The sequence below is a fragment of the Amyelois transitella genome, chromosome 4 (genome assembly GCF_032362555.1).
Source record: "Amyelois transitella isolate CPQ chromosome 4, ilAmyTran1.1, whole genome shotgun sequence".
Lineage (NCBI taxonomy): Eukaryota > Metazoa > Arthropoda > Insecta > Lepidoptera > Pyralidae > Amyelois > Amyelois transitella.
In genome coordinates, this window is record NC_083507.1 from 1,203,976 (window position 1) to 1,230,420 (window position 26,445).

The following is a 26,445-nucleotide window of genomic DNA, read 5'->3' on the forward strand; positions in this document are numbered from 1 at the left end:
GATGTCAGTATGGATGATTGGTTATTCTTTCACGCAAAAACTACTGAACCGAAATTTGGTATGTTGGTAGCTGAAGACCCAGAATAACATATAGGCTACTTTTTATGCCGAAGTTACCGCGGGATTGATTCCACGCGGACGAAGTCGCGGGCGGCCTCTAGTACTATATAAAACTTACTAGTAGTAGTAGTAATAATAATAGTTTATTATCCGAGGACTCACTTATTTTCTCACAATTTCTAAGGAAACTTAAACAGTTGGAAAATGGCAAGAAAATAGAATGTATAGATTGGACTATCCCTTACGATTCTTTTTTTAACGTATCCCGGCAAGGGATATGGACGTGATTTTTATGTTATGTTATCGTTTTATGGAGTAAGCCCCATAGTGAATGCCCCAAACATCATTTTCCATCTTGACATAATCGGGAATCGAACTCGAGACCTCGCGACTCGGAGGCAAGCAATTTATAAGACAGGTAGTGAGGCAAGAGCAACTATAAGTTTGTAATAGGGTGTTCTCTAATAACCTCAATAGCATCTACTTGCGCGGGTAAGTCCTCGTAATCGTCGAATTAATGTTCAGTAATCGTTGAATTAAATTATGTAATCATTGAATTAATGTTATGCAATTTTGACTTCTATAAATGTAATAATGTATAGTTGGACACGCATTGTCTTGCAGGATGCACTGCCCGGTGCATAATGATGCGCCGACATGATTGCACACTCGAAGTGTGTCATATGTATGATATTGCAACAATGGTAAGTTTAAGACACACTTATACAAGGTTGAATAAGGTACAATTTTAAAAGCTAATGCGACAATGTGACTTACTGTTTATTCAAAAACTATTAAACAGGATCAAAAAGAAAACTTATTCAAAAATGTTCCATAAAGAAAAGAAAATTAGAAAAATGATTATTTTTATAACCGGCCAGTACCTAAAATAATACACTTATTCGAAATTTCGCTCGAGCGCTCTGTGTTTATTTTACTGCACATAAAATATTTTCTCATTTCATGCTAATGCCATTATGGAAAGTGTTAAATTAATAAGTCCAATTTCCGTGTAACTGATATCCTTATATTTTATTAGTATAATTAAATAAATTTTAATATTTCCTCATGAGGTATTATCAAATCAGTTACATCACTATTTTACTGAAAACTTACGAGTGGACAACATGAGGTTGGACATAAAAATATTACTTTTAATCGCATTAACTAACGCCGAAGACGAAATGTTCTACAGTTACAAGCCTATGCTGTCGAGCGAATTAAAATTTGTACTCTACGGCGACGTCGCAAATTTCCAAGATTTATTCTCAAAGTCCTTAAACTATTCGGACGAGTTCCAAATAACGGATAAAGAAATGGCCGAAGATGATAAAGTTGACGATATGAATTTCAAAAAGGAGTGGTTTGAAAAGGAAATAGACACGCTCAACGCCATAGATAATTCTATCAAAGACAAACCACTACCGGACGGACACGATTTCCAAAACATCACTCAAACGTACGACTTCAGACGATACTCGCATTATTACGAAAAGGCCGGCTGGGGGGGTGTATTGTTAAGTTGGTTAGGTATTTGGGGCAACTTGGGCGGTTATGACCCTGAAGACTCTAAGGATATAGAGAATCTGAAGCTGGATATGTTGGAAGATTGCGGTTTGCAGTTCTTGATACACGCGAGATTCAAGATCCAAGCGGCTATGCGTGTGAAGAGTCCTTACAGAGGGGATAAGAGGTATATGCTGGGTTACCTGTTCAATAGAGTGAGAAGGGTGCTGTACGATCAGAGGAAAGTGGTGTATATAGCCAGGATGACCAACAAATACAGGTACAGGAGGAAACTCAGAGCGCTGTTGAGGTTGTACCAGCAAGTGGCCCGCTACGATGTGGACTTGACCGACTTGGCTCGATACATAAGAAGAGTTTACAAGAAGAAGGCGGACTTCGACCGATATCATATATTTTGATACAAGCTATTGTTATTTCAGTGGATATCTATTTTAATTATAAAATAGTAAAACTTTGTACCTATAGTGTCTCTGAACTTTAATTCCAAAAAAATAAATATTGAGGCGATAAGTATCAATTAAATAAGTATATCAATGATTTTAATAAATCAATAATTTAAATAAATATATCAGTATATCAACGATTTAAATAAATGTTTTAATGATTTTACTTGTTTGTTGTCCGTATTTTTTGTTTGCATGTGCACACTAATCTCTTGAATATCGTATTTTGAAGCTATAAACGTTGGGCTACTAAGATACTTTAATTCTGAAGCTTGATCTCTCATTTGATTCCATGAGATCCAGGACTCAACTAGTATAATAAATAAAGTAAAATTACCAAAATTTATCAAACCACTCTACATTAAGACGAAAATAAATATTGACCATATTGAATTTGACCAATAACGCCTTACCGCCGAGCCAGCCAAGCTAAACGTGGCCTTCCTTTTTACCCATCGGCTCAGTCTCTCCCGTAAGGGATGAAGACGTGAACCTTGAAAATCCCGACACAATAAATCTCTGCAAACTGCAATGTGTGTCAAGGTGAACACGTGGCGAACTTGAGAATGCAATTGCAACAGGTTGCATACGGGTTATGTAAATGCTGGTAATCGAGGCATAACAGGCTTAGTTATAAGATTTATACGCCGTTTTTAACTGGAAAATTGGTAGAAAATAGTATAAAAAAAGTACCCTGTCATATAATTGTAGTGCTTCGATCCTAAAGGATAAACATTGACGGCCTCTGTAGTGCAACGGTAACACGCTTGTCTGTCACACCGGAGGTCCCGGATTCGAATCCCGGCCAGGGCATGATGAGAAATGGACTTTTTCTGATTGGCCTGGGTCTTGGATGTGTATCGATATAAGTATTTATTATAAAATATAGTATCGTTGAGTTAGTATCTCGTAACACAAGTCTCGAACTTGTGTTACGAGATAATAACCCAACGATACCATATTTTATTATACGTCCTGTCACGGTCGCCACTTATGTTATGGATTCGTATGCCCGGTAGACCCGCAGCTCCCCTTGTTCCAGAGATACCCCTAAATAGCGGCAGGAATAAATAAAATACAGAGATTGCCAAAATACGGTATTTACTTTTCCACTGACAAACGAGAACACCAACAAAAACACTATTCAAAAAATGACATTAAAAATAATGAAATATTCTGAAACCCAACCTTTTTACCTTGCAGAAGCAACAACGTCCACGGACGACTTCTATGCCATCAGGCGCAAACGTGTCGCTTCATTCTTAAACAGAATACGGGATAGCGGCAACAGTATCCTTAGGGTTTTGAGCTCCAAAATGGATAGCACTATGTTGTCATTTTGGAGCAAATTACTAAGAGGTGCTGTCAAATAATTTTAAATATTTGTTTACTTAATTAAATCTCTAACATAATTTTAAGTAAAATTGTTACTAACATTCTTGGATCTTGGTTATCTGAATAAATGAATTATTATTATTATTATATTATTTTTGGTCATCCCCAACAAATACTTAAATAGACAAACATCTAAGATCCAGGTCAATTAGGAACAAGTTCGTTTCACATCATGCCCTGACCGGGATTCGAACGAGAAGGAACCTCCGGTGTCACAGACTACCGCTGCGCCAGAGTGCGTCATGATATTGAATAATTTCACAAACTATGTTTTTTTTTTCTTTATTACCAGTCCTTGGAATATTGGTTAAGCCTTTCTTAGTAGTACACTAACCTGCCTTGAAAAATAAGTTTCACTAGCTCACGCAATATTCTAAAAAATTACGAAAAGCGTTGAATGACTCAGTTTACTATAAAGGTGCAATTCGATGGCCACTCAAGTGGATTTAGTTAATGTTTTAAAAAAAATGGTTAGCAAATTTAATAGCCGTTTTTGTTGTTCTACAGAAGTTACCACTTGATTATAGATAAGAAACAAGGTGCCGTGTGGTTTATGGCACCAATAGGAAAAAGAATAGGACCACTCCATCTCTTTTCCATGGATTTCGTAAAAGCCTACTAAGGGTTGGGCTTAAAAATGACTATTTTCAAATTTATGTATATTAGTTTGAATACTAACCGATGCTCTTACGGCGAGTGTGAAAACATCCTGAGGAAACCTAAAAACATTCAGGCAACCGGATGTGTAACCATGACCGAGACAATACAGGTCAGGTTGCCCTGCAAAAGTTGCGGGAGTCGCTTCGTGTAAAAACCTGACTCACCCAATCCAGAATTAATGGTCAAAGGCATACCCCGGGCTCCTCTCCAGAGCGGTGAGGATGCAACTGGGACTACTAGTCTACTACTAGTAAATTGTCGTCTTCCGCCAATAATACTGTAATTTGTCAATTAGTGAGATTAATTTGACGAAAGAATTTTTGTACGATGAAAAGAATTTATGATCGAGATTTTTATCGGAACGTGGAAAAACCGAGATGAGATATTCACAAAGTTTAAAGTGTTCGCGTGGTCTAAGTTCACGGCGAAAGACTAGTTTTAAATTTACTTAATGTAGTCTCGTCTCACGTAAGAAGGGATTTTTTATGAAGTTTTTAGAAGTTTTCAAATCCACTAATACCAACGTTTACTCGTACATTCGACGTATCCTTGAATACGTAATGATTAACAATCGACAAATGTATGAATAGCAAATATCTACTTCCGTGTAAGGTGGCAACCATGTTTAATGAAATACGGACATTCATTGAAAATATGTAAGCATTTTATAATTAAAATCTCTAGATTTGGGAGTTTCGAATTGACCTGTGCGCCAGTTAATTAGTGAGTCAGTAAGTCTATTATATTTTAAAAATTAGATTAAAAATAAAAGTTAAAAAGTGTTATTTTTTATCAAATTCCGGTTAGACAATGTTTTGGTAAACTAGTGATAATTATATACAGTAATGTCTTACAGTAATTCAGTCACCAAACTATAATTATATATAATACTAGCTGTTGCCCGCGACTTCGTCCGCGTAAATTTCGAGTTGAATCTTGATCATACAAAATATTTTTACTGTTTTATTATATGAATAGATTATATGTGTTTCAAAACAAAATTAATTGTATTCTGTATCGAATGTCGAGTTACTTGAATCACATTTGTCAACAAATGTCAAGTCGAACAAATTGACGGGAGTCATATTGAGTCACTTGTACCAATTTGTTTCCTTATTACGGTCCACTGGCTGTGATTCTGCGAAATTTAACGTCACGACCGTTTACATTATCAGGTGGCAGGGGTTGAACGACCTCAATAGCAATGTTGTAATGAATGTTATAGTTATGCAATGCCGTGTGGTTCCCGGCACCAATACAAAAAAGAATAGGACCACTCCATCTCTTTCCCATGGATGTCGTTAAAGGCGACTAAGGGATAGGCTTACAAACTTGGGATTCTTTTTTAGACGATAGCCTAGCAATCTGTCACTATTTGAATCTCAATTCTATCATTAAGCCAAATAGCTGAACGTGGCCATTCAGTTCAAGTCTGTTGGCTCTGTCTACCTCGCAAGGGATATAGACGTGACGTGATATGTATGTATGCCATGCCCAACGCCCTGTTAAGATCTCATTGAAACAGATTGCTACAGATGTCGTGAACAGACTTGTTTGACTTGGGTTTACTCTTCTAGGCGACGGACTAGGAACCTGTCACTAATTGAATCATAAAACCGTACAGTTGACAGTGGCGTTCCAGTCTTTACCGAGACTGTTCGCTCTGTCAACCTAAAGGATATAGACGTGACTATTTGTATGTGCGTTTGTTATTCGTAGTTTTCTGGCTATCAGAAATTTCTCAAGTAAGTTCCCAAGTCATAATTTACCTATATTATACATTCCCAAGTCTGTACTGGATTATACATACACGTCTATATTCCTTGCGGGGTAAACAGAGCCAACAGGCTTGAAAAGACTGAATGGCTACGTTCAGCTTAATAATAATAATATAATTATAATTGAGATTCAAATAGTGACAGGTTGCTAGCCCATCGCCTAACTAAGAATCCCAAGTGTGTAAGCCTATCCCTTAGTCACCTTTTACGACATACATGAGAAAGAGATGGAGTGGTCCTATTCTTTTTTTATTGGTGCCGGGAACCACACGACACTGGGTTATATATATATATATATATACTGGGTTATAGCATACTATTATTCTTACGGGACCTGACTAAACAACCCAGGCGTACCACTGATATTACATCAGTGCTGTAGGTAACCCGTCTTAGTGAATTGTCGTCTTCCGCCAATAATACTGTAATTTGTCAATTAGTGCGATTAATTTGACGAGCGAATTTTTTGTACAATAATTACAGGATCTTACTAATGGGTTGGTTTCCCCAATAAATGACTAACGCCAGAAAGAAAAAGAAGAAGAAATACAGGATGTCGTAAAAGGCTGTTAAGGGATGGGCTTAAAACATGGGATTCTTCTTTTAGGCGACAGGCTAGCAACCTGTCAGTATTAGAATTTCAATTCTATCATTATGCCATTCAGCTGAACGAATCCTTTCAGTGTTTTCGAGATTTTTAGCTCTGTCTCTCTTGTCAGGGATAAGACATGTAGATATGTATATATAAGAATCGGTAATCAGATCCATCTTATCCTCGGTGTATATTAAACGATACATTGGATATGTTTCAGAACGATTTCTATAAGAACAAAGTCTGGAGCCAAATGCAGTACTATATATTTTTTTAATATAATCTTTATGCTGTAGCACCAAACTCACTCTTAGCACTTAGAAAAGTCGCAAGAAAAGGTTTCACAAGTGTTATATTAACCGCCTAACGCCAGCTATACCGATAAGCGCCTTTAAAAACAACATAAGAAATAAAATCTGGTAGTTAGCAGTAGCACCAAACTCTTAGCACTTGAGAAGTCGGTGTCCTAATCCACCTAACGGAAGCAACTTATATCGCAAAGTACCTTTTAAAAAAAATCCTACTAATATTATAAATTTGAAAGTTTGTGTCAGGATGTCAGTTTGGACGTTTGTTACTCTTACACGCAAAAACTACTGAACCGATTACGATGAAAATTAATATGTAGGTAGCTGAAGACCCAGGATAACATATAGGCTACTTTTTATCCCGGAGTTCCCGCGGGGAAGGTTTTCCACGCGGACGAAGTCGCGAGCGGCCTGTAGTTAAGAAATAAAAACTGGTAGTTAGCAGTAGCACCAAACTCACGCTTGACACTTGAGAAGTCGCAGGTGTCCTTATTCGCCTAACGGCAGCCATGTTGCCAAGTGCATTTTTAATGGCGCGCGCTCTAGTTCAGGGCAAAAACTACAAGTGGTCGCGTATATTTTATGATAAATTACTTTAGAAACGCCGGTGCGCTCCTTTTATGGGAATAAAGTGGTCGCCTGCGCAGTTAATTAAGTGTGCAATACATATGTCGCTGGAGCCTGTTATTATTAAAACGAAAACAGAGTTTTTTCAAAAAATCAGTTCATGCCGTTTTGTTTATAAAATCATTTCTGACAGCCTGACATGCATTAAACCAAAAAAAAACACTCCTCATCTTCCTAGTGCTGTTATTTTTCCGGTCTCTTTCATAGCTTGGATATGCGAACGTGTGCATTTTAAATCGGAGACAGAAATCATATCAATTACCCAAAAAAATAAAAAAATACACCTCCTGTTTAAACACCCACAAATGGCCAATAATAAGCACTGTTGATAAATGAATCAAGTACCTAATCTATAAAAAAAAAATAGGACCACTCCTTCTTTTTCCCATGGATGTCGTAAAAGACGATGGGCTAGCAACATGTCACTATATTGAATCTCAATTCTATCATAAGGCCAAACAGCTTAACGTGGCCTGTCAGCCTTTCAAGATGGCTCTGTCTAGCCCGCAAGGGATAAAGACGTGATAATATAGATTCTGTAAAAATCACTTATCTTTAGTCTTTTAAAATTTTTACAAACACATCGTAAACGCTTTTGAACCGTAGACTTGAGCAGTCCTGAGCTCAAAAAACAAAGCAAAAAAAAAAAATTATAAAAAATATAATTTACAGTCAATACGATGATGGTCACCCTAATAGATAGCATAATCGATATGGGCACCTGCGGGAGCATCCGCCAGATGACAGGAAGCGACGACTTGACTATGAATACGAACAATGCAACCACAAGAATAGTTCTCTATTATCGATATACATATATCGATGATATTATACCACTTTTTCGTATAAAGATCAAAAGAAACCAAAACCTGTATTCTTTTGTAGGTGGCGTTAAGTTCGCGGGGACGAAGCTGCGGTTTAAAGCTAGTTATTAATTTTTAAAGGAGCAAAGTTCAATATGTATATTAATTCAATTTAAGCTTACCTAGTAAATATGACTCAATGATGTTATTTTGGTCACATTTACCTTACAATATTACCGAGAAACTTGGCACGGCGGCACCCCTAACGGAGGAAAACCTTCCGATTCCAATAAACGGTGAATCATTACTATCAATTATAACGACTATATAACTATAGGTATGCAAAAAAATAATTATGAATAGCGGTTGCGCGCTTTGCTGTGTCCCGAGTTCGAATCTTGGACAGAGCATGATGAGAAACAAGCTTTCTCTGATTGTCCTGGGGTCTTGGATGTTCAGCTATATAAATATTTATGATAAAATATTGTATCGTTGAGTTATAGTATCTCGTAACACAAAACTCGAACTTACTTCTAGGCTGACTCAATCAATCTGTCCCGTATATATAAAAATAAATCTTAAAATACCCTGCATTTGCAAAAAAGGTACGGAAAAAACGCAAGAAATCTATCATTTCTATAAAAATCCCACTCCACGCAGACGAAGCCGCGGCTATCAGTTTTAATAAGGAAATCCATTTTTTCCCCGATTACCGAGAAACAGTTGTGTTTATGATTCGTCTGATTCTCAGAATTCGGCTCTCGTCTGAGAACTGTCGCCAATGCCATAAATCAAGGAAACCTTTCACGAAACGAAACGCAATCTTTGCAATTTGTTACTTCATTATCTATACTAATATTATAAAGCTGAAAAGTTTGTTTGTTAGAACGCGCTAATCTCAGGAACTACTGGTACGAATTAAAAAAATATTTTAGCTTTGAATAGACCATTTATCGAGGAAGGCTTTAGGCTATATAACATCACGCTGCAACTATAAGGAGCAAAGAAATGATGGAAAATGTGAAAAAAACCGGGGAAGATAATTCATCCTTGAGGGCTTCCAGAGAGATACCCAAAATAAATATTCCACGCGGACGAACTCGCGGTCACAGCTAGTAATACAACAAGAGATTGAGAAAAACAACGCGGTTCAGTTGATAGATTATGTACAATTTATTTTATTAACTTTTGGCCATCGCTACCCCGAACAGATTGAAATTTTATAACGTAAAGAGCTTATATTTCAATCAATTATAGATAGATAGATAGATAAAACTCTTTATTGCACCATAAAGAGTAAAATATACAAAACAGACAGAGATGGTACAAAGGCGGACTTATCGCTAATGCAATCTCTTCCAGTCAACCTTTGCCCTAGGGTTCAAAGAAGCTGAATATTAATACTATGTATCCTATACATAATATCACCTCTATATCCCTTACAAGGTAGACAGAGCCAACTGTCACGAACGACAAGGCATCAACCCATCAACGCCATAAAAAGAGGCCACAATCCGACCGCGATAGATTAATCTTATAGAATACCGCTTTTATTGTGGGAAGCTTTACCAGCTTCATGTAACTCTGAAACCGGAATAGTAAGTTTGAAGTTGTTAAACGCAAAAACTGTATCAATACCCCGTAGACCAAGTGGGGTCTAACGTTATAAGTACTTACAAGCGAATGGTACAGTCGAATGGTAAAGTGTTCGAAAGTTTTCAAATTCTAAAGCTGATCGAGCGAGCAGGGCGAGTGAAGTCTGTTTCAATTTGGACAAAAATTATTACTAATAATTTTTTTTTCCTCTATCATTCTATTGTTTAAATTTCGATTAAATCAATTAATCATAAAAATGTATTATCTCTTTCACATTTCTATTATAAGTTTGGATAATTGTGAAGTTGACGTTATTACTGAAAATGCTTCAATGCAATTTGTTACCGCTTCTTCTGCACTGACAATTCGGAAGCGGCACTTAACTTAGTTTTAAGTAATTTAGTTGACGTCAACCAACTTTGTGGAACCAAAAGATATGCCAATTATTAAGTGATGTTAAAATATCCCATATAATTTTTTTTTAAATGAATTTAGAGTCTAGGGGTCACATTTATGGACAGGCTCCTGTGGAATTATAGGAACCGGATCGAAAAAATACTAAAATTGGCAATTTTTGAAAACCGCTATATTGACAAAGAGCCTAGACTCCAATGAATTTTATAGGTCTTACGACCATTTTGTTTTTGTTATTTATTATTATCCCTAATGGGATAGATAAAGCCAACACAGTCTTGATAACACTGAAATGCCTCGATCAGCGGGATGGCTTTATGACGGTAAGTTTCGGAGATACACGGAAAAATATAACAAAGAACAAAAAAAAAAAACCAAAACGATGAAGGCTTTTCACGGCGACTGTACCAGGAACCTCGACCACGGCATTGCGTAACAAGTGGCGAGCAACGAACGCTCATTGGCCGTTGACCTTAAGAGAAACTGGTAAAAAATCCGATGTCGCTATAAAGAGACAGACATCACGATCTATGGTGTCTTGTCATTTTTTTTTTTGTAATGTTGTAATCGCTAAGGGCAATAACGTGGGCCAATTCTATTGGAACGGAAAGTTAAGAAATAACGTCTGAAGAGAGAGGTGCTATAGGTTCTAGGTGCGACTGTCATTGACGGTATTTATACAATACATACATACATTTAGTCACGTCTATTTCCCTTGCGGCAAAGTCCAACAGTCTTGATAGGGCACGCTCAGCTGTTCGGCTTAATCATAGAATTGAGATTCATATAAAGTGACAGGTTGATAGCCCGTCGCCTAAAAAAAGAATCCCCAGTTTATAAGCCTTTCCCTTAGTCGCCTTTTGCGACATCCTTGGAAAAGAGATGGAGTGGTCCTATTCTTTTTTCTATTGGTGCTGGGAACCACACGGCACATTCTACTTCTTGATATTAACATCAATTATAATAATCAATCAATTCCTTTTAACGCAAACATTTTTACCACAAATGCTTAAGATCTAAGCACAAATGTAATGAATGAACTTTAAGGGTTATCCAAGAACGTTTCTTTTTTTTTAAGGTAGAGTATTATTTGGCAGATCTACGTTATTTGATCAAAATTACAACACAGAAGCCTCAGGCTGCCAAGTGTAGCTTATCAAAATGACCAAATAAAATTCCCTAGCTCGACATTGGAGCTACATCTTTGAACAATAAGCGATCGTATGGCAAAAACGGCCATTAATACACACAAACACGACTGTGGTATGTGATACGAATACTTCCACGTAACTTGGTAACAAAAGAAGTCTGAATGGCATATAATGAGTGAACTAAGACCCTGGTTACAATATAGATAGATAGAGAGAGAGAGAGAGTAGAGTACCCGAAACCTAGAGAGAGTAGAGTACCCGAAACCGCCGAGCTTGCATGAAGAGAGTTATGAATGTGGATGACGCGAAGGAAGTATGCGTAGAGATCGTGGCAATGATATAGACGTAACGATATATACATACATACATAAAGTCACGTCTATATCCCTTTCGGGGTAGACAGAGCCTAGTCCCGAAAAGACTGAATGACCACATTCAGCTGCTCGGTTTAATAATGGAATTGAGATCCAAATAGTGACAGGTTGCTAGCCCATCGCCTTAAAAAAAAAGATCGCTATTACATAAGCCCTTAGTCGCCTTTACGACATTCATGGGAAAGAGATGGAGTGGTCCTATTCTTTTTTGTATTGTTGCCGGGAACCACACGGCTATATGTATGTATGTAAAATATTACAATAATAAAATTGTATGGTACTCGTTGATGTCTTTTGCTTCTTAGCAAGGAATAATAATTTTTTTTGGCTGATTCAAATAATGTTATGTATAAAAAGAGAATGTGCGTGAGATGATGTATACATACGAAACGGCCTCTGTGGCGCAACGGTAGTACACTTGTCTGTGACTCCGGAGGTCCCGGGTTCGAATCCCGGCCAGGGCATGATGAGAATAGAACTTTTTCTGATTGGCCTGGGTCTTGGATGTTTATCTATATAAGTATTTATTATAAAATATAGTATCGTTGAGTTAGTATCTCGTAACACAAGTCTCGAACTTACTTCGAGGCTAAGTCAATCTGTGTTATTTGTCCCGTATATATTTATTTATTTATAAGAATATTCTATGTGGTTTTTAGTTAAAAATAGCTCTTTACGTGTAAATACAACAATTAAGTTTTAACGAAAGTAAAGTGGTAAAGGGTCAGGTCAAAAGTACCCGAAACCGCCGAGCTTGTATGAAGAGAGTTATGAATGTGGATGAAGCGAAGGAAGTATGCAGAGATTGTGGCAAGTGGAAAGATTAGTCTCTGCCTACCCCTCCGGGAAAGAGGCGTGATTTTAGGTATGTATGTAAGTATTAACGTTAGTCCTAGTTAAATACAGTGACACGCGACACTATAAATAGAGCAATTTCTGTTTTTGTCATGTTGTTGACATTGAACTTAATCAGTGTTTTCTTGTGGTGACCTTTTACGACATCCATGGGAAAGAGATGGAGTCGTCCTATTTTCTATTATACATACAATATCGTTTATTCGTATAATATAGTAACGAACGATAATGTAACGATAAATAATGTGATTTGGGGGGCCAACACAACTAACATTTGTGAACTCAGAGTGTTCAACAGTTAGTTGTGTTGCCCCCCCATTGAAGGTCTCCCTGTGGTGTGGGAGTCAGGCTTCTTCCGATTGTCATTACATTATTTTCATACCGTGAACGAAAGGAAAAAAACAAAGTGAAATGTGAGTGTGTGTGTGTGAGTGTGGCGCTAGTTTTACTATGATTATTTTACATCTATCAAATTACTACATTAAATAATTCTTCAGTCTCATCAAATGCCATATATTTTTTAGCCAGTTATAGAGGAATCTTTAAAGGCGTTTGTAACTTTTATTGTAAAGTTTTGGTGCAATATAATTGTAGAATCTGTGAGCACTCCACTCTTAGGATAAGGCAGCTTTTGGAGCCAGGAACCACACGGCACTAGATTTATTATCAACAAGGTATCGCGGTATATATTCATTCTATTGATAACTACATCCCATCGCTTCGTGTTGAAGGTGGCAAACGATTAGCAACTTATAATGAGGCAGCTAATTATCATAATCGATGTTACTCGGAAAAATGTCGCCAGGAATGTGGATGGGTTAATTGCGCAAGATTATGCAGGTACGTAGTTACGCTCAACCTAATTAATAAATATATTAGAGTCATGAGTGATAAGTGAGATTTTAAAATAACAAAAGGTAGCACAGGTTCAAATCCTACCATGGCAATGTACCAAATACCCTTTTCTGAGTAAAGGGTACCCGAAACCACCATGCTTGCATGAAGAGAGTTATGAATGTGGATGAAGCGAAGGAAGTATGCAGAGATTGTGACAAGTGGAAAGACATAGTCTCTTCCTACCCCTCCGGGAAAAAGGCTTGATTTTATGTATGTATAGGTAACTAACCCATACATTAACACCTGCACATTTAGGTAACTGGATGTGTAACCACGATCCAATATGGGTTAGTTTCTTGGGCAGGTTGTGGAGGTGAGAGTTGGTCAGGTTGAGGAGGACTGTCGCTTCGTGCAGAACCTTGACTCACCCAATTCAGGATCATGCTATAACCATGATCCTAAATTGAGTGAGTCAGGTTTTTGAGGCGCACCTCGAGAGGTCAACATGTAATTTCTCAATCTAAGATATCAACTTCTGTGAAAATACTCACTAAAGTTTCATTTTGCAAAACAAGTACAATCAGGTTTCAACAAACAAAATATTAGCCCTCAAAAGCATACGTGTCAAACAAACACGACGGCCAATAAAAAAACGCGATTCTCATTTCAAAAATATTTTGGTCCTTCGTGAGCCCCGTCACGTACACGTTTCCCTCGAGCAACGGTCGTGATTTGCGACGAACGTTCGACTTGTCAACTACTTTTTTCTGAGTCATTCCGTTCCTGCTCCATAGCGTGAGTTTTAACATCGAATTAAAGTAATCAATCGTGATCGTGACAATGCGTTTATTGGTACAAATGGCCGTTTTTGATAAAACATCGCACGAACAATGAAAAACTCAATTACACCGTCATACTTAGGTTAACAAGTAGGTAAATGTCAAATTATAGAATATACCAGAAAATAAAAACATAGTATAACGTTCCAACGTTAAGGTGTAATTTGTAAATTAAAAGGCGGTCGTGCTAAAAAATAAATAAGAAGTTGTACATAAGTTCAAAGCCAAAAAATTTTTTGTTGAACGTCAAATTTAATGATATATTCTCTTCAAAAAATCCGCTAAATCAAATTAACACTCAAATTCTCTTGTTTGTTAAATGTATACATCAATTTTTCATACATACATACAATCACGTCTATATCCCTTACGGGGTAGACAGAGCCAGCAGTCTTTAAAGACTGACAGGCCACGTTCAACTGTTAGGCCAAATTTTCACATCATCAACATCTCTTTCTTAACATCCACTAATAACTTTCTCCATCCAAGCATGGTTTCACAAACAGGAGAATCAACCCACAATGCCACGGTCAATGCATTACATATACCATGGAACTCATATTATACAAAACAGGCACGACATGGCATGCAAAGGACCCGATTCCCAGAGGATCCAAGACCGCCATTGGCAGTGAATAACAAATAGGTGAACGGCGTGTGATTTTAAAATGCTGTTCGTCGGTACGCGTGTAAAATTGAATGTAATATCAATGGGAATCTTCCGTTTCTTCTGCACTTACGCTTTAGAAGCGACACTAAAGTTACATACATACATACATATGGTCACGTCCATATCCCTTGCGGGGTAGACAGAGCCAACAGTCTTAAAAAGACTGATAGGCCACATTGAGCTATTTGGCTTAATGTTTATAGGAAATATGCTGAAAATAATAAAATATTCGCGCTGGTAAAGAAAAGATGATGCACGCTCAAAACAGACTGTCATTTATTTTTATTATTTTAAATTACAAAATGTTTGTCCTTTACAAAGGAGTTCGGAACACTCTAAGGAGTTCGTAACAATGTTAGAATTGAGATTCTCACAGTGACAGGTTGCTAGCGCGTCGCCTAAAAGAAGAATCCCAAGTTTATAAGCCTATCCCTTATTCGCCTTTTACAACATTCATGGAACGAGATGGAGTCGTCCTATTCTTTTACTTTTATTGGTGCCGTGTGGTTCCTTGTAATTGTTAGACCAAAAGACATGACAATTATTAAGTAACATTAAAACGTCCCAACCAATAATGAATTAAAAGTTCGAATTTGCATACATACATACATAAAATCACGCCTCTTTCCCGTAGTGGTAGGCAGAGACTACCTACCTAAAAACCAAATTACCAACTACAAAATTGAATTTACAATTACGATTCAAACAAACTCACCCGCTCGTGCCTCAGGAGGTATCCAATGATGACGTCCTTCTTCTTCTCCTTCTCCTCCTGATGGCACACGCCTATGTTCAGCCCCATGACGATGGTGCGAAGCAGGCCGCCCTCGAACGCATCCCAAAGGAACTTCGGCGTGTAGCACATTATTGCCTGTGGGAATAAAACATCGTGGTAATAAGAATAATAATTCTTTAATGGATGAATGAAAACAGGTTGACTAAGCAGATATACAAGGAGAGTGTGGAGGGAAAGGTCGGAGTGGGAAGACCTAGACGAACGTATGTTGGTCAAATTAAGGACGTCCTGGTAAAGGGTCAGGTCAAAAGTACCCGAAACCGCCGAGCTTGCATGAAGAGAGTTATGAATGTGGATGAAGCGAAAGAAACATGCAGAGATCGTAGCAAGTGGAAAGAGGTAGTCTCTGCCTACCCCTCCGGGAAAGAGGCGTGATTTTATGTATGTATGTATGTAAATAAGAATAAACAAATATACATATATATTATCACGTCTATATCCCTTGCGGGGTAGACAGAGCCAACAGTCCTGCAAAGACTGATAGGCCACGTTCAGCTATTCGGCTTCAAGATAGAATTGAGATTCAAATAGTGACAGGTTGCCAGCCCATCGCCTAAAAGAAGAATCCCAAGTTTGTAAGCCTAGCACTTAGGCGCCTTTTACGACATCCATGGGAGAGAGATGGAGTGGTCATATTCTTTTTTTCTATTGGTGCCGCGAACCACACGTCTCTACTTAGTATTTACTTAAAGGACCTTCGGCCTTAAGTTATTACATAAGTTATTATCATGCCAATACTAAAAATATTTTACGTTTTAAACAAATAGTGCCGCGTGGGTACCGGCAGTGCCGTGTGGTTCCCGGCACCAATACAAAAAAGAATAGGACCACTCCATCTCTTTCCCATGGATGTCGTACAAGCCGACTAAGGGGTAGGCTTATAAACTTGGGATTCTTCTTTTACGCGATGGGCTAGCAACCTGTCACTATTTGAATCTCAATCCTATCTTAAAGCCAAATAGCTGAACGTGGCCTATCAGTCTTTACAAGACTGTAGGCTCTGTCTACCCCGCAAGGGATATAGACGTGATTATATGTATGTATGTTAAACAAATAGATCGACTCGGACATCGAACTTGGACTCTGGTGATGAATTCGGTTGCTGGCCCCTCGTGCTGCGTAGTGTGATAAATACTAATAATCAAATCATGCGATGTGCAAGTCGATCTATTTGTTTAAACAACATTACATACATACAATACATACATAAAATCACGCCTCTTTCCCGAAGGGGTAGGCAGAGACTACCTCTTTCCACTTGCCACGATCTCTGCATACTTCCTTCGCTTCATCCACATTCATAACTCTCTTCATGCAAGCTCGGCGGTTTCGGGTACTTTTGACAATAACAACAACATTACAAAAATACATATAAAAATGTTCTTCTTTTTGAAATCAAATTTCAATTCTATCATTAAGCCAAACAGCTGAACGTGTCCTTTCAGTGTTTGCAAGTCTGCTGACTCCGTCTACCCCGTGACGTAAAGACGTGATTATTTGTATGTGTAGGTATCTATACTAATATTATAAAGCTGAAGAGTTTGTTTGTTTGTTTGTTTGAACGCGCTAATGTCAGGATCTACTGGTTCGAATTGAAAAATTCTTTTCGCGTCGAATAGACCATTTATCGAGGAAGGTTTCAGGCTATATAACATCACGCTGCAACTATTAGGAGCGAAGAAATAATGGAAAATGTGAGAAAAACGGGGAAAATTATTCATCCTTGAGGGCTTCAATGATGTCCAAAATAACTATTCCACGCGGTCGAAGTCGCGGGCACAAGCTAGTGTATTTATGTTGACGTGCGCTTAAGCCAAGAACGCGGTCTATAGATAAATAACACCTCTATGCTAACCAATGACCGAACGTTGGGCAGACTCGTCTGAATTTACTAGGTCACATCACCCAAACGTGTTCACGCCAAGCGGTGCCGTTATAAGCGACACTTGACCCGAATTTAACGGAATGACAACAAGACAACAAGATTCGCCGTGTGGTTCCCGGCACCATTACAAAAAAGAATAGGACCAGTCCATCTCTTTCCCATGGATGTCGTGAGGGGCGACAAAGGGATGGGCTTATAAACTTGGGATTCCTCTTTTAGGCGATGGGCTAGCAACCTGTCACTATTTGAATCTCAATTCTATCATTAAGCCAAAAAGCTGAACGTGGCCATTCAGTCTTTTCAAGACTGTTGGCTCTGTCTACCCGTCAGGGATATAGACGTGACCATATGTATGTGTACAATAAGATTCAATGTTAGGCAAAAATATGGAAGGAAATAGTAATAACTTAAATCGTTTTTAATGAGGTTGTCTGACCACCTGTTAGCCGGTATAATGATAAAATTTGATATATGTATGTATGTGTAGTTATAGATTTAGCTAATAGAACAATCACGATTCAAGTTAATGAACCACATTCAAAACAATTACTTTTTACCGGATAAAAAATTACGAAATGTAAACAAACCTTACTACAGTTATTTATTTAATTTTTATTTTATTTTATTTATTTTTACTTTTTTTATATTTTTTTTTTGCCATTGTACGATCGCGTTCATATCTGCAGTCATAGTTTTAAAATTCTTACGGGTTAAAATAGCGTGCACTGTGGTTCCACTAGGTAAACACACACATGCATATTTAAAAAGAATAAATATTCCTTCAAATGAATACGGTCTTTAATACCAATGATTACTAAGTAAAATAGTTTATTATTCTATGACATATAACATAACAAAACAGAAAGAGAGGGTAATCAACGATGTCCGAACTGGGCCCGATAATTGTCGATCGAGATATCGTCGTCTCTCATTATTTGCATAACATTTGCCTATAGAGGGAAGCCTGCGACTGCCAGACTTATGTCATTTCAATAAAGTTGAAAGTTTGTCTGCACACGACCCTAACATAGGTAGTGGTTCCTTTGAAAGTTATTGGGTAGCAATTTTATTACTTCGTTTGTGCAAGTGAGATCTAAGATATATTAGATAATCTCGCTTGCTCACACTCGCTTGTTCTAGTTACTAGCGGATTCCGAAGTTATTCAAGGAATTTCTGTCTATTAAAAAAAATATATATTGTTACTGACAATTTTTAATGTTTCAAGGTGCCATTTGAACTAAGTAACTGACTGACTAACTAACTAACTGATATCTAAGAATTACGATACCCGTATCTTCAAACACGGAAATCAGCAAGAAATATTAAACAAGAGGGAGCAAAATAAAACACTCAATAATTAAAATTAGTAAATTTTATTGAAACAGTTTACCTATAGTTTTGTTTACATATTGCTGATTATAATAAAGGTATACATACAGCATATTACACTAATTTACCTATCTCCTGTTATTAAGGTTACAGCTTAATTATTCGTTTTCATAAAGAAAAGATATTGAAGCTGTCCTTAAAATACTATCTAAGTAGTAGTTTTAATATAAACTGGCAGAACCTTTCACGCACTATATGGACTCGATACACAGGGTAGTTGTCTTGCACAAATGATATTGCATATCATCAATCGGATAAATACACCGCACAGTTGGTAACATGGTTTCTTGCAGCACTTGCACATAATGAGCAGCTGTAGCGCATCCTGCTATCTACACCTGTTCCCCAGGTCCAGCAGCACTCATCCAGCCCCACATATTTACAGATATGCGTCCAGACTCCACATTTGGCACAATATTTTTTTCTTCATACCGAGTTGCATTTCTTCGCCATAAATGAAGCCTACCGTGTTGCGATGACGTAAACGAACTTTTTGTCCGTAAATATCGCCGTGTTCCAGTCAAAATCCAAATACTGCCGAGCAAATTCTAAATGTTTTTGCTTATTTATTTCGGATAAATACGGCTTTCTTGCTGGCTGTCTGTGGAATAGTCCCTCACGGTGCAAACTCGACGAACAGTAACCACTGATGTGTCGAACTGTTCCGCAAATGTTCTGGTCGGTATGAAGCCATTATTTTCGTACTGTTCCACCATGGATCTCCGCTGTGTGGCGTGTCGCTGTGTTGATTAGCGGACGACGGTCGCTGAGCGGTCGACTTTTTACACTACCCTCTTCTTGATGGCGCGTTACCCAACGCTTAACCGCTTGTTGTTTATTGTGTTATTTGTGTGAATGTGTGAGTGACAGCGGTGACTGCAAGCTATAAAGTTTTGCGAACTATGACTGCAATTATGAACGCGACCGTACCTAGCTGTAGCTAATATCCCTTAACTTGATATGTTTCTTTGAATTACCTGGTTGACTGAAAGATATCCCTCACAAGGATAAGTCCGCACTTGTGCTCTAGTATTTTTAATGTATTTTTATGTACTACTATAAAATTTGTTATGTACAATTAAGTTTAAAGTAAAATTTACAAACAAACAAACAAATAAAAAAGAAACAATAGTCACTAAGCCGATGTAGACAAAACATAGTAACTAACAATTTATACCTGTACTATTGAAGAATACAACATACCACATAATCATCTCGCAAGTACGAATTACGTAATTGGCTGCGCGTACGCATAATGATCATTGACATTTCGAGATAGGGCATGTAACGGGAGTTAGCATGACGGAACGAGTATTTTGGCTAATAACTGTTCTCCCATCATACAAGTTTGTCGGCCTCTGTGGCGCAGCGGTAGTACGCTTGTCTGTGACACCGGAGGTCCCGGGTTCGAATCCTGGCAAGGGCATCATGAGAATAGAACTTTTTCTGATTGCCCTGGGTCTTGGATGTTTTTATTATAAAATATAGTATCGTTGAGTCACTATCTCTTAACAGAAGTTTCGAACTTACTTCGAGGCTAACTCAATCAGTGTAATTTGTCAAAAAAAAAGAAGTCATATTTTTATCCGGTTTCTGAAAGGAAGCAGTTTGAATTATATTTTGCACGCTCTGTTCATACGTTTAATACGTATTAAAGGGAAACTTGCATACCTACCTAAAATGACGCCTCTATCACGAGGGGATAGACAGAGACTAAATCTTTCCACTTGCCACTATAAATTGCAGACTTTAAAAGTCTTAAACAGGTAAAACTTTTTGCAAGGATATTCGCTTATTATAAAAACCATAAAAAATATGATAGTTGCGTACGTGAGATAGTTCTATAAGACAAAACTTACATGCCAAGGCTGGTAAATTACGCAAATCACATATATTGTGGGAAGGCATTATGTAAATTTCACGTGAATGTGACTGTTAATATATACATACATACATATGGTCACGTCTATGTCCCTTGCGGGGCAGACAGAGCCAACAGTCTTGAAAAGACTGAATGGCCACGTTCAGCTATTTGGCCTAATGATAGAATTGAGATTCAAATAGTGACAGGCTGCTAGCCCATCGCCTAAAAAAGAAACCCAAGTTTGTCAGCCTATACCTTAGACTAGCAACTTCTCACTGTTTGAATCTCAATTCTATCTTAAAGCCAAATAGCTGAACGTGGCCTATCAGTCTTTACAAGACTGTTGGCTCTGTCTACCCCGCAAGGGATATAGACGTGGTTATATGTATGTATGTATTCCCATTTCTAAAGGTTGATGCAGTAGATATAAAGGCAAAAATCAATACCTGGAAGAACAGCACGAAACACACCCACTGATAGTAAGTGTAATACTTCTTCTCTTGCGCACTGTCATATTCGTTCGCTATGCCGGGGTGGGCCACTTCTTTGCCGACCTGGAAAACATTCAATTATCAATATATACACACATACACACACACACACACATAATCACGTCTATATCCCTTGCGGGGTAGACAGGGCCAACAGTCTTGAAAAGACTGATAGGCCACGTTCAGCTATTTGGCTTTAAGATAGAATTGAGATTCTGTCTATCCCGAAAGGGATATAGATTTGACTCTATATATGTATGTATGTGTATAAATCATTCCTATTTCTGGACTACGCCTCGATTTCACAATCATTTATACAAGACATCAAATTGTTTTTTACTTCTAAAATAACTCTTTCGAAATGTCGGATACATAAACATGAATAAGGCATGAAGTCAGAGACACCATTAAATTTTCATGACTTAGATATATAAACGTATAGAAATGAACATTCTAAGAACTAGGATTTGATTGACAAAATTTTAAAGTTAGGTGTCATCTAAGTGTCAAGACTTCAAGAGACGCTATTATGATTACACCGATGCTTAGAGTGTATCCCTCTTTTTATATTTAATCTGCCGTTTGGTTCCCGGCGCAAATATAAAAAAAATAGGATCACACCATCTCTTTCCCACGAATATCGTAAAAGGCGACTAAGGGATAGGTGTAAGTACTTCATTTAGGCGATTGGCTAGCAACCTGTCACTGTCTTTTTAAGCGAAACAGCTGAACGTGACCTTTCAGTTTTTCAAGATCAAGACTGTTGGCTCTGTCTACCCCGCAAGGGATATCCCTTGCGGGGTAGACAGAGCTAGCAGTCTATATAGACGTGACGATATATATGTATATATATTTAAGGTCTAATTCTTGCCGGTTTCAGCACTAATGGGATGTATAACTTAATTTTCATCCTCCTAGTATATTATCACAATTGGCAGCTTTCCGAAACGGAGTCCGGGGTTCGCCGGTGTTACTTCTTCATCAGGTCTTAATTCAATCTACACTGTAGCCGCAAGTACCGCCTAGTTTCATCTAGTTTTTTAGAAATTTGACCGACAAACTCAAATCAGACAGGACCCTTACTAAACAAATCGTTACCATTACAATTTTCTGGGTCAACGACTGGCGATGTCTCGTTATTTGTAATAACAAATTAACAGTTATCCGTTTTCCTTACGGATTATTTATGGACATATTGTTATATTGTGTTAGCAATAGGATTTTGTGACGTAAGTATTTAACGACAAACTTATCTTCTATTGTATATATCACAGACGAGACGTTTCTTAAGTTTGACAATTAAAGGTAAAAAACATATTTTACATCACAATTTTACCTGTCGACGTGTGGTTACCGGCACCAATACAAAAAAAATAGGACTACTCCATCTCTTTCCCATGGATGTCGTAATAGGCGATTAAGGGATAGGCTTTCAAATTTGGGATTCTTTTTTTTGGGCTCCAGACAGGTTGCTAGCCCAAAAAAAAGAATCAAAAGTTTCAAAGCCTATCCCTTAGTCGCCTTTTACGACATCCATGGAAATCATATGGAGTGGTCCTATTCTTTTTTGTATTGGAGCCTGTAAGTACCTGTTATTCTAAGTATTTAATGGAAACCGATTGACCGACCACGAGCCAATTCAGTCCAATTGACCCCGACCAGTAGGTATACAGCAAATGATATGCAATTTGCGAACCGGCGGACAATATACCACTGGTGGTAGCTGCTGGCTAATAGGAGAGTTCCTTTGTACGGCAGGCGCATCTTGACCTTTGGCATCAATATTAGACCCTTCGAAGTCACAGAACACAAAAGCGGCATTCATTGTTTTGATTTATCTTGTCCACTTCATAGTACACCGATGGTTACTCGTATTTACCGGCTCACGCAGCACGCGCGACGCAGTTTTTATCGCGCGATAAAAAACTATGGCCGTGTGGTTCCCGGCACCAATAGAAAAAGAATAGCACCACACCATCTCGCTCTCATGGATGTCGTAAAAGGCGACTGAGGGGTAGGCTTATAAATTTGGGATTCTTCTTTTAGGCGATGGGCTAGCAACCTGTCTCTATTTGAATCTCAATTCTATCTTAAAGCCAAACAGCTGAACGTAGCTTATCAATCTTTTCGAGACTGTTAGCTCTGTCTACCCCGCAAGGGATATAGACGTGATTATATGTATGTATGTATGTATTTCATTTGTATTGGTGCCGGGAACCACACGGCACGTGTAATGGTAGATGTAAGAAAGTAAATAAATAAATAAATAAAAAACTCACCTCTCTATTAAAAGCATCGGGCATCGCGAAAGTCGAGGTGATCCAGCAGAAAGTGTTCACCACATGCACCGGCAGACCGCTGACGATGCACTGTATAGGCTGTCCAACATACTGAGTCGCTGTTATTATCATAGAACACGTCAGCAGAAGAACTGTTGTGAACACATTGTGCAATCTGAACACCGCATTGTCTATCCTGATGGGCTGGTATTTGAAGTAGACGCTCAGTCCTCCTAAGAGCTTAAACATGTTGGTCGTGTTTTCATTTATACATTAGGAATGAGTCTTAATGTCTATCAGTCTTGCTTCGAGATGCCACGGGAATGTTGATGTTCTGAAACAAAATTGAGTTTGGTTAATCGTTTGGGAACTTTTTGGATCTCATCATTGTGATGGAATATAACAAGGTTGTGTTTCGAAATAATCTATTTGAAGATGCGGACATTTGATGCTCTTATTGTTTTTAATATGGTAAAGTAATCAAATGTAGTTTTTGTAGTTAAAGTACAAGAATATAATCACGAAAATCTAAATATTTCATTCTAAATTTTCGCGTCGTGTTATACTATTTATAAATAATACAGGTACTAAACCGTGATAAAATAAAGGAAGTCTGCGCGTGCGCGTTTAATACCTGTGTTATTTAGATTTCTGTGGATCAGATAAAAAATGAGTACTTTAAAAATTTCACACTATAGAAATTGTTATTAAGTGTTAGTTGCACCATATCCTACTAATATTATAAATGCAAAAGTATGTCAGGACGTCAGTATGGATGTTACTCTTTCACGCAAAAACTACTGAACCGATTACGATGAAATTTTGTATGTAGGTAGCTGAATACCCAGAATGAACATATAGGCTACTTTTTATCCCGGAGTTCCCGCGAGATTGATAGGGTTTCCATGCGGACGAAGTCGCGGGCGGCCTCTAGTTACTTATAACGATAACCAATAGGTACCTACGTAGCAAGCTCTCAAATCTCAGATTAAACAAAATGTGTATTCTCAGGTAAAACAAAATATATGTTTCACGACTTACAACTTAGTGACAATGTTAATATAATTTTCATAATTATTTAATTTGGAGTTTCATAACCAAACCGCTACGTTATTTCCTCGTAAAATAACCGCAGCCAGTGCTATTGACACTAAGGAGTCGATTGTCCGGTGCATTCTGCCACCAGTCACCGGACACGAGGGCCGTGACGTCCGCAACAACCCGAGCATCGCATGACGCCCGCGGCCATATACCTACTTATTATGTTATCATAATATTTTGTTTGAGCGATGAAAAAACTCAGGTCCAAATTGATTTTCTTTCCAAGCAAGTCGCCATTGAGGAGAAAATCCTAGTACGTTTCAATGTTGTATGTGTTTATATTAGGTTTAGTTATATTTATGCTTTGTATTTTATTTTATACGTACCTACTGCGCCAATCGTCTATCTATTCTTTAGTTTCCCGTGGATGTCGTAAGAGGCGACTAAGGGAAAGGCTCATAAACTTGGGATTGTAGGCGATGAGCTAGCAACCTGTCAATATTTGAATCTCAATTCTATCATAAATCCAAATAGCTGAACGTGGCCTATCAGTCTTTTTAAGACTGTTGTCTCTGTTTTCCCCACAGGGCATATAGACGTGATTATATGTACGCATGTGTCTTCTTTCATAACACAACCCATAAAATTTAAACAGGTGAGTAAACAAATAAAACAAATTGAATTTCTTTATCCATATCGTGTAAACATTACGGTCAATAACCCATTATTGTAATATTTGTTTTTACAGTGCACCTGAGTTTAAATAGGCCGTCCTCTACACACGAAGTGCTAATCAGTGCATTTCCTTTGCATGTGTAATTAACAAGGTAATGTGACCAGCGAGAAATAATCTATACTAATATTATAAAACTTAAGAGTTTGTTTGTTTGTTTGAACGCGCTAATCTCAGGAACGACTGGTTCGAATTGAAAATTCTTTTTGTGTTGAATAGACAATTTATCGAGGAAGGCTTTAAGCTATATAACATCAATCTGCAACTATAAGGAGCAAAGAAATAATGGAAAATGTGAAAAAAAACGGGGATAATTATCCTTGAGGGCTTCAATGATGCCCGAGCCCGAAATAACTATTCCACGCGGACGAAGTTGCGGGCACAGCTAGTGTAGGATAAGACTCACTCTCTTCTCTCTAAAAGACACATTCTCTCGGACAAGTCCGTATCTGTTGAAATTAAAAACTTACCCTTCGGAATCAATTGGGCACAGACAACAAATATGTAGTGACAGAATCGTGATTCAAATAGGAAATATATTTGTTTGTTTGTTTGTTTATTAATTTGTAATATCTTTCGTGTACATACGAAAGAACACAAAAATACAGTAAATTTTCAAGATAAAATATACCAAGGTGGACATTATCCCATTTAGGGAACTCTCCCTTTTATAAATCCCAATATGTAGGTAGAAAGAACACTATACAACACACCAAAAAAGGTTTCTAATCCACAAACCTCACTGATTACACCCATTAAAAGATATCAATAAATGTTAAATTTCAAGATATTTACGTAATCGACCAAGAGTCTACTATTCAGCATGAAATTCTGCAGCGTTCCATTCGCAAAAAAATATACTAAATTCTCAAAGAAATATTGACCGATAAGTTCAACGCTAAAGCGTATAAAAAAGTTCTCACAGCAAAGCGATAAGATAAGGCTAATCTCATAGCAACACTGGCAAAATTTATAGGAACGACACGAGTGGGAACCACATAAAATATATTTAAGAAATTTCATTCCACTTCGACATT

General features: G+C 37.7%; 1 protein-coding gene across 1 annotated transcript in view; it reads right to left on the reverse strand.

The window, feature by feature from the left end:
* LOC106132947 (innexin inx1) overlaps window positions 1-26,445 on the reverse strand; it is a 49,084-nt gene that overhangs the window by 11,112 nt on the left and 11,527 nt on the right. Inside the window, exons 2-4 of the mRNA XM_013332521.2 lie at window positions 23,635-23,968; window positions 21,311-21,418; window positions 15,645-15,800 (exon numbers count right to left, since the gene is read on the reverse strand). Coding sequence (XP_013187975.1) covers window positions 15,645-15,800; window positions 21,311-21,418; window positions 23,635-23,883 — 513 coding nt within the window. The 5' untranslated portion in view covers window positions 23,884-23,968. The remainder of the gene's footprint in view (window positions 1-15,644; window positions 15,801-21,310; window positions 21,419-23,634; window positions 23,969-26,445) is intronic.